Source organism: Protopterus annectens, chromosome 2.part0, assembly GCF_019279795.1.
Source record: "Protopterus annectens isolate FY-2018-M chromosome 2.part0, PAN1.0, whole genome shotgun sequence".
NCBI classification, from domain to species: Eukaryota; Metazoa; Chordata; order Ceratodontiformes; family Protopteridae; genus Protopterus; species Protopterus annectens.
This window is the reverse complement of record NC_056728.1, coordinates 1,220,880,955-1,220,894,783: the sequence shown is the minus strand read 5'-3', so window position 1 is coordinate 1,220,894,783 and position 13,829 is coordinate 1,220,880,955. Positions and strand designations below refer to the sequence as shown.

Genomic DNA, 13,829 nt, shown 5'->3' with positions numbered 1-13,829 from the left:
AGCAGTGAGGAACATGCAAGTAAATTCATAAATATGGTAATTTTTTCTGTTGAAAGTGCATTTGACTGGCTTACTATCCATTCCAAGCAGAAATGTGGAACGTCATGTGAAAATAAATTCTTCATCTCAAACTATGAAGTGACATAATGTATGGTGTGATTTGTTATTTTGCAGTGAATAGTAAACTACAAATTTTTCCCAGAAGAAAGTGTTTTCTTGTGTGGTCGTTTGACAGTGGTGTTATGCTTCTACTAAATTAATTGGTCACGTTCATAGTTTTCTTTTAGTCTACTATTAATAATCATGTCTTGTTTAATCCATGTGTGATTATTGAACCCCAAAATATCTAAACACATGGGAGATCAATAGTCAAAATGGCAACACTTGCACTGTCGCAAACCACAAAAAAAATATATCAAGACAAGCCCCAGTACCTTCAAAGTGCATCTATAGCCCAACTCTGAAGTTGCATAAGCTTGGAGAAGAGGAAGAAAGTGAGGAAAATGGAAAAATTAGGCACTACCTTTTTCACTGTTTTCTGAGTCTAACCACCCACCATGACAAGATGCTGGTAAACTTTTAGGTTCAATACAGTGAGTGCTGATGACCGATCCTTAGGCAAAAGTAGAGTTTCCATTTACTTGCAGTGTTTCATTTGAAATTCATGCACTTTGACCAAACTACTCATTATTTTGGTTGCCAGACGGTAGGGACTATCGCTGAATCCTATATCCTGGTATGACGAGGTAGCAGCAGTAGTCATGGTGTGAATTATGTCTACAGCATAATTTAAAAAATATCTAAAAATAATATCTTCATAAAAAATTATTATGTAGCTCTAGTAATTAATTTTAATTGTAATAGTATTAGCATCTTGAGTATATAGTTCATTCTTTAATTGGCCAAATACACTGACAAGGGAGATTCAATAAAGCCTACATGGTCATTTTTCACTGTGTGCATTGTGGCACGACAGGCACATGGGCACAGACCGTTTTAGATTTGGTAAGTGCTGTGTAGAGGCGTGCACCCCCATGCAAACAAGGTAAACACAATGGCATGCTAATTACAGCATAAGCAGCTGAATTGCATGCTAATTAACCAATCCAATATGGTGGAGCTATTCGACAAGTTATAAAGCATCCTTGCAGACTCCATGCTAGTTTCTCCTGCAAATTCCAAAACTTTTGCAATACAACTACAGAAAGGAGTTTACATGGACAGAATGTTAGTGGCTGCTGCTGCTTTAATTCCTTTGTATATGCTACAGGCTGAAGCCAAAGCTGCAGCTGTTGCTGCTAATAGGGCTAGGCTGAGAAGAAGAATTTTCAAGCCCTGTTTAACTTTTCACAACGTGCATGATGTGGAAGTTTTAGAGCACTACAGGGTAGACAGATACACACTACAGAAACTCTGTGACCTCTGTCATCCTCAACTCAGAGCCAGACAACTGAGGGGGACTCTATCCCAGTGGAGACAAAGGTATGTGCACCCCTTAGAATCCAAGCTACAGGTACCATTTAGAGAACAACAGGGGACATGCTGGGGATGTCACAGGTATCACCATCCAGGATCCTCCATCAGTTCCTGAATGCTATGTTCCAACATGCCAGTCACCACATATATTTTCCATATAGTTCTTTGGAGAGGGCCAGAAATATGCAGGAGTTCTACCATGTAGCACACCACCCTGAAGTAGTGGGTGCTGTAGATTGCACACATATGGAAATGAAGGCACCACCCATGGAACAGGGTTGTCTCTACATAAAACAGAAATGGCTACCACTCTATCAACTGCCATGTCATGTGCAATGCCAAGGGAATCATCTTGAAAGTGTGTGCTGGCAACCCTGGCAGTTACCACAACTCACATATCTGGCACACCTCCCAACTGTACCAGATGTTTCCTGGGGGGATATTCCACAAGGTCATCTACTGGGGATGCAGGCTATGCTCTGGAACCATGGCTGGTGACACCCACCAGAAATGCACACACACCCGCAGCTGAATGGTGCATATACTCAAACCAGACATATCATAGAGCATGCATTTGGACTGCTGAAGTCACAGTTCTGCTGTCTAAATACATATGGGGGAGCCCTGCAGTGCAATCCATGAACATGTACAGAACTATTCACAGCTATGTGCCTTGCTACACAACATCATCCTGAGAAAACAGCTTCAACAGGATCATCAAGGGGAAGGGTACATATCCCACCACCAAGGCCAAGGTCACCACAGCCACAGGCAGATGAGGAGTCAGAGGGGGAACCACCAGCTGATGTGGGTGTAGGCAGACTTGGCATGCTCAGTATACTCTTGCATTGGCTAAGAGACAACGCATAGCACACTCACTCACCACCTAGTGGCCTAAAGCCTTCCTTTTAATCACATACATAAAATATCATTCATTGATGCCAGGCAACTCACAACCATTACCTCCCCATGTATTGGCTGTGTACTGCTTGCATCAGACACAGTCAGCCCTGAACCAAAACTGTGGCAACTGCTGCATTTACAAGGTAAGTCCTGAACCTGGAGTGTATAAATAATATGAATGTGTGGCATATCTTTGTATTTCATAAGTTGGTACAGTAAGTGAGTAATAGGTGGGAGATCTGTACAGAAAGTGTCTTAACATGTGACAACAGACTTATTTGACATATATGTGTCCATTACTAAATAGTAGGCCTCAGGCATCAAAGATTCATACAGATATGCCTCTCAAAAGTACTGATGATCACTGCATGCCCTCAGTTTAGCACCATATGTTTGTACTGGAAAATTATTAAAAAGAGAAGTTAGAAAGTAATGATACACATTGCAGTTTCTGACTTCACAATCCTCACAAGATCATTCACTGTAATGCTGGGAAATTTTGATGCTATCAGCTGTCCAACTTTCCAAGGCCAATATATGTCAAAGGTACAATTAATGGTTCGACACCACAAATGCAGCACTACTAAGCACTAAGTTAGTTATGCACCCTGAGCATCAGACACAAAGCTTATTTATCCCTGAATCCAAAAAATAGAAAACAGGGACATTGCACAGTTATCATCACTTGCACAGGGTGTTGTGTGTGTGTGTGTGTGTGGGGGGGGGGGCAGGAAGCTTCGGCTGACAGAAAAGGTTGGTGAGGGTGTATGAAGAAGCAGGCAGACAAGTTGGATACGCCAACAAATGGCCAGTAAGACAAAATGTGTAACTGTTGTGTGTGTGTGTGTCTCCATGTGTCCTCCAGGTGAAATTGGTGTGTGAGTGTCTGCATGAGCACAGCTAAGCTCTGTGCTAGCTCTAGATCTTGGCATGTCAGACAGGTGTGAGCCATGCATGGTAGAGGTGGCAGTTCATCGTTGTCATCTCCGACCATGAGAACTGACTCTGTCAAGAGTTGCACTGGCACATTCTTGCCCATGGTCAGATGCAGTGCTGCTACCTGAAGGTGACTGATATCTTGCTGGATGAGCTCCCTTCACAGGAACACCTAGGAGCATGACCCCATGACCTACCATGTCTGGGTGTGAACTGCATATTCACTGATGAAGCAGTGGAAGACCTGCCACTATCAGAGCATAATAGGGCACGGCCACATTGGCTGACAGCAGATGATGTGGCTGACCTGTGCCCATGTGGATGCCATTCCCCTCCCAGCAGATGTGCCATCACAGACACAGCTCATACCAACATGCCATTCATCCAATCCATTGAGTCAGCAACATGGTGGAGGCAGTCACACATGTCAAGACTGTGATACATCTACAATCTTGAGCATCTGTCTGGAGCACCTATGGGAATGTGCCTGTGCCTCTGATGGCCCAAAATATATGTTGAATGGAACAGGAAGAGACACCTGCACCAGGTGGAGGAGGGACAGCAGGCCCCCTCCAAGCACCCTTAATCAACCTTTCTGTGTGGTAGCTTGCCAAAACCTTGGGTATGGCAAGACTCAACAGACACTGGAACTGCAGTAGCCACACTTCTCTTATCAGTGTCTTCACCCGCCACCTGTCCAGTATCTGCCACCTCACTGGAATGGGTAGGCATAAGCCTACTGGCTGCATCTGATGGAACTGCATGGGATAGCTGTACATCAACCTCAATGTCAGATTCAACCACTTCACCCCCCCAACTGTGCCTCAGTTTGGCCACAGTCATCATCAGAGTCTGCTGATGCACTGGCATCAGATGGCAGAGGGACCACACTTCCACTGTCATGATCACCTGTGATAAAAAGCAACAAACACAGGAATAAATTAATACCTACACTACTGTACTGCAATATATCCTAACAAAGTAACAGTGTTGCCACTATTGTAGACAGTACAGTGATACACACAGCAGGCCTGACATCAACAGCACACTAAAATATTTTTTTTAAATTGCTCAGCAGTACTGACATAATGTTTGGCTTACCATCTGCAGAAGAGATTCCATCTGTAATAAGAACATCATCACAATTAACAGTAACACAGGTGGTAATACTTTTACTCCTTTATATGTCCATTAACAATACTTTCAACAAAAATGTGGGTGACAACTGCAACCTAAGCTAATAACTGTAGCAATCTTCAACCCCCCCCCAGAAAAAGAAAGAGATGTGACAAAGAAGTAAATTTTTGATTTCAGTTATTTTACTATATAGCAATATTCAGCTGTTAAGATACCAACGCCTACCTGGAAGCTCCTTCTGGGATGTGCTTGCTGTCTCAGAAACTTTTGCTGCAACATCCAGCACATGCTGTACTGCACTCTCCTGGGAACTGTCTGGATCCCTGATGTTTGCCAGGAACTCTTTGTTGGGTGTTACTGGTGGTTCCCTAGCAGGCCCTTCTGTAGTAACCATCTGGTCATGGCCCACAGCAGCTACTCTCCCCTGTGCAGCTGTGATCATGTCAATGGTCCTGTGGCACACCTGCTCATATATCCTGCTATGGTCACCCATGGCATTCATGTTGACTATTATCTAGTGCCATATTTGCAGCCTATGAGCCATATATTCCCAATCTCTTTCCACAGAAAAGCACCATGTTGCCTAAAGGGATCCACAATCACCTGGTTCTCAGCATCAGTAAAGGGGATTTCTGAGGGTTAACACGCCTGGGTGGCATGGTCCTAGGTATCCTAAACGACGACAGAATGATAATACACATAAGTATCACATAACTACAAAGTAACTGTTTACAGAACAAACAGAAAATGTAGCCACTCAGTACTACCCACTGGAGAAACATAAAACAGTCTAGATATGTGAAATAGGAACAACAGGCAGGATGCAAAACAAGGAGAGTAACAGGAGCAGCATATCCTTGCTTATGCCATAACATTAACTCACCTTTGTTCCCCACCAAAATAACAGTGTACCCTTATTTGTACCATAACATTAACTCACATTTACCCCCCTCAAAAAAAAGAACAGGAAAATTGCACATTTTGCTAACAGAGACCATCTTTGAAATGCTAAAAGTCTTGTCAAAGGAACTATCCCTGAAACATTTGTACATATTTATCCACAGCTTTCTATTTTCATGTATTGGCAATCATGTATACCTCTAAAATGGCTTGGCAAACATGCCCATGCCATCAGTACACTTCTAACTAATGCATACAGATAAAAGTATAAAAGCCTTTGCTTCAGATTTTTCTTAAATACATTTTGCCATATGCAGTATGTAGCTGACCAAATGGAAGCATACCTTATGAAGTTCAGTACTCCTCTGTAAAGATATATCCTGAAGAAATAGCATTATCTGCAGTCTACCCAACATAAACAAGTCTCCTCACCATCAGTTTGCCCAGCTACAGTTGCCTTTTTATATGGTGTAGATTCAGGGCTGTTAGCAGAGTAAATACGCAAATGAGGTGTGAGCTCATTAGAATTGCTGAATCCAGACAAATTGGGTCTGCGTAAGAGATGTAAACATAGGCACTCCTCCTGTGTTTGTTTTTAATTGATTGCATCTGTGAATGATTAGTGGTTGGGAGAAGGAAAAGACAACAGCACTGCAGCTGCCTTACTTCCACTGGGTGTGTCAGGTTAGATCTACAAAGTGGAAATGCAAGTAAACAGCACACAAGTTGCAGGTTGTGTTCCTTAACATCCAACCTGCCCTTCATTAGTTGGCACCTGCATATGATGTTATTTCCATTTAATATCCTCATACATTTTAAGATCAATGATATAGAATGGCTTACACACTGCATGCCTCAGATTGCTGCTCAGATAAATGAAGAATGGCTAACAAACACAGAAATGTAAATCACAATTGTATTATTTGCAAGCAATAATCATGACAAGTTGTGCGATCACTAAGTGCACTACATCCAAAACTAATAAATGTACAAATAACACTTGTATGGCTTGATATCACTGTAGATAGTGTTGCAGTTGATTGTGTACAGACTGAGTTCAGTTATTTGTTGCAAAGCTGTTTATGTGGCAAAGAGGGATAAGGCACCCATCCTGTGTTTTGAAGGTGCATTGGAATACCGTGCACCATTGCACAAACACATAAACTCCATGTAGGCTTCACACAGAGCCTACATGGAGTTTATTGAATCCTAATGTATAACTTGTTTTGCTTACACAAACAGTGAAATGCACTGAGGATATCCTGTACAGAGATTATTCTAGCTGGAGTTTTGAAAATAACACGCAAGAGTTTAAGAAAGAAATTTTGAGTTACTCTTGGAATTAATAATTTTTTCCTTCCCATTTTTTGTAGCCTATAGTAGAGATCAGGTCTATATTATATTATTGAAAAGACAGGTCAGAGAACGGCACTTACATCGAAAATGCCATTTAGTGAACTGTTCATAGTGAGATCACGGTACAGTGAAGATTGGAAAAGTTGCCCTTTCCTCACTGTAGTGCGATCTCGGAGTTGGTATATATAATTTGCGGGGGGATGTGGGGAGCTGCGAGCAAATTCACTAAATGGCATTTTAGAGTAAGTGCCATTCGTTGACCTCTCTTTTCGAAAATATAATATAGACACATATAGATCACATATAATATGCTACACAAAAAAAAAAAGTTGTCCTTGTATTAGGGTAATATTGTAACCTGTGTAGGACTTTTACTTCCTCCCTAAGAGAAGAGAGGTTTGTCTGTTTACACTGTTATTGTTATTGTAGGAGTTCCTTGAAAAGAAACCTTATTTCAGTAGAGATGTTTATTTATACAGTGAGTTTGTGAATATAAATTAGTGTATGCATTTCTATCTGCCTTCTTGCTTCTCTTTTTCTATTATAATGATCAACTTTTTAGTGAACAGCTGCATCTGAAAAAATGAAGCCTCTCTTTTCTGATTGGACTTTCTGATGTCTTTTGAGATGCTCCTGACAGACTTCACTTTTACAACAAATCTTACACATTGCTGCTTGTAAGTTGCTGCAGTAATTGCAATACAGTACAGATTGAAAAGAGAAACTCAGAGAGTTATCAGACTGTATCATGTGTTATCATTACAACAAGCAGTTTATGCTGTAACATGCCCATGTTACTAGCACGGCTGTCTAAACTAAGCTGAATAGATATGACATGATACCTTGTGTGTGTGTGTGCGCACACAAGCGTGTATGTGTGTGTGTATTTATATATACATGTGTGAAATGGAAAATATCTAAAGAGCTAAATGTCAATGTCTATAATGCTGACATAAAATAATAGGAAAAAAATAAAACCCACACAGAGCACACTCTGAAAAATGACCTTGGGGCATGCAACTACAAAGCAATGTCCCTACTACTTATGCTCATATTCCACAACCACAATATTATTGCGATCTCACTTACCCATTGATTAGCTGTTTTGTCAACCTAATTATGTCAGGAAAAACATGTGTGTGTGTGTGTGTGTGTGTGTGTGTGTGTGTTTGTGTGTTCCGTGTAGCCTTGTTGAATGGTACTTTGGACAACATCTGTTTAATCACATGGTTTGGTTGACTAAACAGATGGTCGATTGGTGTGCAAGATCGACAATTCCTGGGTAGGGGAATATACCTTTTCCCCAGGGATTGTGCTATCTCAGAGTTAGAATATATAATTATCAGGGGGTGTGTGGTGTGCAGGGGTGCTTGACCTGGCAAAAAATATTTTCTTTATGTGCTTTTCTTTTCTTTTTTATTTTTAAAGTTTGGTATGAGCAAAGATAAATTCTCTTTGCATATGTAGTAGCATGCTGAATGCAGATAATGTTGATCAGATTGTTTCAATATTATGCACATCAACATAAATGGTATTTGATCAATTTAAATGGTTCCATAAATTATATGTGTATATATATATATATATATAATATGTGTGTATGCATGTGTATATATATCTATATATATCTATATATCTATATATTTATATAGCTATATATATATATATATATATATAGCTATATCTATATATATATATATATATATATATATATATATATATATATATATATGCACACACACACACACACACACACACACTGTGTATGTTTGTGTGCATGTACACATATATAGTACCTTGCCAACACATGATGTGATACAGTATTTTGTAGTTATTAGAAGTGTGATGGTCTGCAAATGACATTCTTGAGAATAGAAGTTGTGAGCTTCTGTAAGCAGTGAAATGCAATTTTATGGTGTCAAAGCAATATTACAAAAGTTATATCGCCTTTTGCTGAAACTCATCTTTGCAAAGAATGCCACTGCAATAAGTAGTGTATGAACATGAAGTAATCTCTCTCAAGACTTGTTATGCTTACACTTTTGAGTCCTTTACAATAGCATCTAATTTTCTTTTCAGAAATCTGCAGCTGTTCAGTGCTTCCCAGGGTCAACATTAGTTCACGTAAACAACATCTCCCATCTACGAGAGCAAAACGAGGAGTATGGATACCCATGTCTGGAAGGCAAACACTGTGCCAGCTTTTTTTGTTGCTTTGAAGACTGTCGCAGTGGGACTTGGAAGGAAGGGCGAATTCACATCAGAGTTTCTAAAATTGATTCCTATTCAAGAATCTTTTTCCCTACAGCATTTGCTTTATTCAACCTTGTTTACTGGATTGCCTATCTTTATCTGTAGACCAAACTCTGTTAGCAGTGCCAGTGAATGTGGTAATATAAAGCAAAAATCTGTATGACAGGAAGATGAACAGTATTGTTTTCCCTGCTGATTTTCATTAACTTTTTTTTTTTTTTTTAACAGAATGCCATTAGTATGTGATATCTAAAGTTTTCACCCAAAACAAAACACAATAGGAATAGTGATATTAGGTGCAAGTTCTTACTTGTATTGACATCTAATATGTGTAACGAGCAGAAAGCAGTTGAAGCAGCCATTATTTTATTTATGAAGAAAATCATAATGTTTTAAAACGGAATTACTATTTAATACAGTTTTAATTCTTTCTGTTAAACAGGTAAAAGTCACTCATTGCAGAAATACATGTAAATTGTGTTCTGAGAAGAACCATTACAGCATTCTACTCTGTATGAATAATAATACAAATACATACAGGCCATGTTAGTACAAGATTGTCCGAAGGAGCCAGCATTCAGGTCTGCCAGTGATTCGTTTTCAGTGATGGCAGTTTTAGTGAAAAAGCGGGTGTAGGGCAAACGTCCCACATGGGAAGTTTGAAAACATTGCTCCCATTTAAGAAAAAAAGTTAGCTTGGTAGCAGTCAATGACATGTATAAATCAGTTACATTAAATAAAGCCAGTAAATCTAGGTTCTGAGACAGCAGAATTTATCTTGATAGATTTTAGATAATACCAATATAGCATAGAAGGAAATGTTTCAAGTGCACTTAAAAAAGTTTAACACATTATGTAGAATTTTCAGGACTTGATTTTTTTTAAAATTAAAATATTTTTCTATAATTTATTTTAAAAAGGAGTTGGCAGAATGACATCTGTTTAATGGAATCATATTTTAAGTTATTTTAAGTTTCATACTTCTACAGAGTTGTGGTTAGAAATGGAATGTTTATAATAAGATTTAGAAAATATTGCAGTGAACAAAATATTTTTAAATAATTTGCTTAAATAGTAACTGCAGGTATATTTTTAAACATATATTTTGACTAAGATAAAAAAACAGTGACAGCATTTCATTTTACTATCAGTTTTTGCACATTTCAGTAATGCATTGATTACATTTTTGAACTGTTTTCTTTTTATTTTTAGAATTCCAGAAAACAGTTATTCAACTCCTGCTTCAGTGCATTGACTATAGCTTATGTTCAAGTTGCGTAATTGTCTATTACAGCATTCCACAACTACAGTATGTGGCTTGCTGACATTTTCATAAATGTCTAGATATAATTTTGTTGCTATAAATGAATATCACAATAACAGCATACTGTACCTCTTCTAACACACCATATTCTTTATTTTCATAGAGTGAGTATATGTATATTGGCCATATTTAACTAGGGCCCTGTGTGGCCCTTTACACAGGCCCTTTCCTAACTCAGAATCCCTGTGCATACTAATCCCATTTGAGTAGCACTGCTCAAGATGAACTTGAAAGTTGGAATTTATTATTAAGCTTGAAAATTAAGCAGTAGTTCAGGTAAAATCATAAAGCATGACAAATTTAAAAACCTGCATTCATGAGTCAAAGAGACAGAGCATTACAATAATTATAACCTAGATGAAACAAATGATTCTATAGAGAACAACTAATGATGTTGAGAGGCAGTTCTGTCAAGCAACCCACTTTGTAAGATCCATTTTTATACAGCCTAAAATCCCAGAGAGCAAGTTCCAATGGACACTGACTGCACTCTTTAAATTGCCAGCAGCCGGTACCTGGCAGAGCAGAGGACACATGTTGGACAGTGTGCAGCTTCTGTTGGGTGGGGGTGCATTATATAGGGATAAATTAGCAAGGTGTAGAACTTTATATATGATAGAGGTGGAACTGACAAACAGGGCACTAGAGAATGATATGATGTGATGTTTGGGCTAGTAAATGGATAGCTTGTTTTCCAAGAGCTGCTGGTGGTCACCTTCATAGTCTACAAGTCCAATATATAGGTAATTACAGTAGCCCATGCATGATGAAAGCAGGGTATGCACAATCACAGACAGGTTCACAGACAAATAGCAGGTGTTTTTTTTTTTCAAAAATACTAAATAAAAGGTAATCCTCTTCCTTATAGCTGACTTTTCTGTTTGAGTGTCTGTTATTCATCATGTTTAATTATGAGGTGACACACCTTAGACATAAATCAAAGTGTATCACTCCTTTACACTATAACGAGGGTTAGGAACTGAAGATGAGTCCCTGAAATGGCATGTCTAGTCATGGCAGCCATATTGGTGTAACAGGTTCACCCACTTTTTAACTATTTACAAAGGATATATTCAAACTGCTTGCAACAATGAAATGTGTGCATGATCTTTGCATACATAGATATATACCAAGGTTCAGACAATTAATATGTTAAAGATTTTTATGAGTTCAGACATGTAATGTTAAAGTTTTGCATGCTTGACATCTTCGATGTTGTACTTTAAACTCTGAATCCACATGCAATAATTTGAATATTAATGGAAAGTATGTTCTGTGTATTTACACCTGTTCATGTGAGCATTTTTGTTTTTGTTTTAGTCTTGGGTCTTTGTAACTGGCCAGTGTTAAACAGCTGATGGGAATTTTTAGATGTATTATGTCCCTTAGTTCTTCATTATTCTTGGTTTTATATGACACAATTAATTCTCCTTCAGCAGTCTGTAAGTTAGTGTATGCACATTACTTACTTTAACAGTTTTTTTTTTCATTTTTATTATAATACATTGATGATGTATACAGCCAATTTTGATATCACAGTTTTGATTGATTTCAGGAAAGAATATGCTTCAAATTAAATGTATAAATATATATTTTATATAATCTGTTTCACTTCTTTGTTCACGGGTTCTTACCACCTTCTTACAAACAAATCACTCAATTTCATTTTAAAGTATCAAGGGCGGAGTACCTTGATGCAGTCTCTGAAATCAGACAGTTCTGGATTGGCTATGCTATATAACACACCTTATTATAATATTTACATCATATTGAAGTATGCATTTTCATCTAGTCATTTTTGCAGCTGAAATGGCAGCAAAGATATTTGAAGAAAACTACAGGTAAAGGCATCCAGATATGGAAAATTTTACAATACAAAAAGTAAGAAAACAAAGTGAGAACGTAGAAAACAGGATTAGTGATGGAGAAGTTATAGAAATAGAAACTGAAGTTATGGATTGTGTGCAAACTGAAGAATTTAGTGTAGAAAATCCAACTCTAGTAGCATCACAGCATGATAGAACAATGAGTCCCCAAATTAAGGAGAAATAAGTGGACTGGGAAGCATGTCATCAGTTGCCATATGAAGATACTTTAGAGCCTTCAGTAGGAAACCAGTACTAAAGATCAGTTGGAGATGCACAGCAAGGGAAAAAGCAGGAAACGGTGGAAATTCTGATACCATCAATGTTGTGGAGTGATAGGCCAGTAAGTTCCCATATGAAAGAGCAATGGATGACATAGGATGAAGGTGAAGAGCATATGTCACAGGAAGATGTTTTGGAAATTTCTATAGAATGCCTGCAGAAAATGGACAACAAAGAATGTGCCCTTAGTTTAGAAGAAAATGATCTAAGGTAAGAATTGCTTGATTTAATAGAGTTGGATAGGCATATTAAGATCAGTCAAAGAAATACATTACAGAAAGTCAACATGACCCAAAATGTTAGAAGTTTGATAAAACAAATAAACACAGTAATCAAGACTATTCAAAACAAATCAACACAGTAATCAAGACTATCCACAAAAATGCATGTGATATATCACAGGTAGATAGGCTATATTACTGTACAGCTAAATTAATAATAGATAAAGTCTTACTACAAAAACTCAGGGTGATAAGGAAAAGGAAGGGAAGAAATCAAATGCCATCATGGAAGTATTGAATAGAGAAAACTATAAAGCAATTAAGAAGTGTCACTGATGAAGAATACAGAAGATGGAACAGATCAACAAAAGATACTTAGCATGATAGATGTGGTGAAAGCAATGCACAGTATCAGAACAGACCAGGATCTATCATTCACTATTGCAAGGTTAGAAGATATGCAGATAAATAAAAGGAAGACTATAAAATAAGCAATTCATTGATGACCCAAAAAAGTTTTATAGAGAATTGGAAAACAAGACAAAATGAATAGAAACACCCCCAAAAAAGAAGAAAGATACATTTTGGAGAAATATCTATGAGGATGCTGTGGAACATAACAAAGATGCTGAATGAATAGAAGAAGTAAAAAAAAAACAGTAGAAAGTTCAAATGTACAGGATATGAAATGGGATGAAATACCAACCAGAGAAATTGAAACAAAATTAAGAAAAGCTCCTAAATGGAAAGCCCTAGGCCCAGACACAGCCACTAACTTCTGGATAAATGTATGACAACACTCCTCCTTAAGAATGAACCAACAAGTTATCCCAAAATCTATAGACCAATAACTTGCTTTCCAGTGATGTATAAACTATATATTGGAATTCATGCTGACAGATTTTATATTCATTTAGAAGAAAGCTCAATCATGGCAATAGAAAAAAAGGAAGAAATTCATATGGAACAAAGGATAATTTGTTGTTAAAGTCATAATGGAGAACTGTAAAAATGGGAAGCTTCAAAAAAGCATTGACAGCATCCCACATTCATGGATAAAGTAGTGCTTCCAGCTGTATAAGTTACACCTTACACTGATCGATTGATTACATTACAAAAACCATGAAACAGTGGCAAACCACTCTGCAGCTAAGCCTTGCTAAAGAGCAGTTATCC

The 13,829-nt window shown here is 37.9% G+C and overlaps 1 protein-coding gene across 2 annotated transcripts in view; it reads left to right on the top strand.

Moving 5' to 3' along the window:
• Positions 1 to 11,882, top strand: part of GABRG1 (gamma-aminobutyric acid type A receptor subunit gamma1) — a 734,122-nt gene extending 722,240 nt beyond the window's left edge. For both annotated transcript variants that reach the window (XM_044061399.1, XM_044061398.1), the window contains exon 9: positions 8,788 to 11,882. In XM_044061399.1, coding sequence (XP_043917334.1) covers positions 8,788 to 9,066 — 279 coding nt within the window. In that variant the 3' untranslated portion in view covers positions 9,067 to 11,882. The remainder of the gene's footprint in view (positions 1 to 8,787) is intronic.
• Positions 11,883 to 13,829: the final 1,947 nt, after the last annotated feature.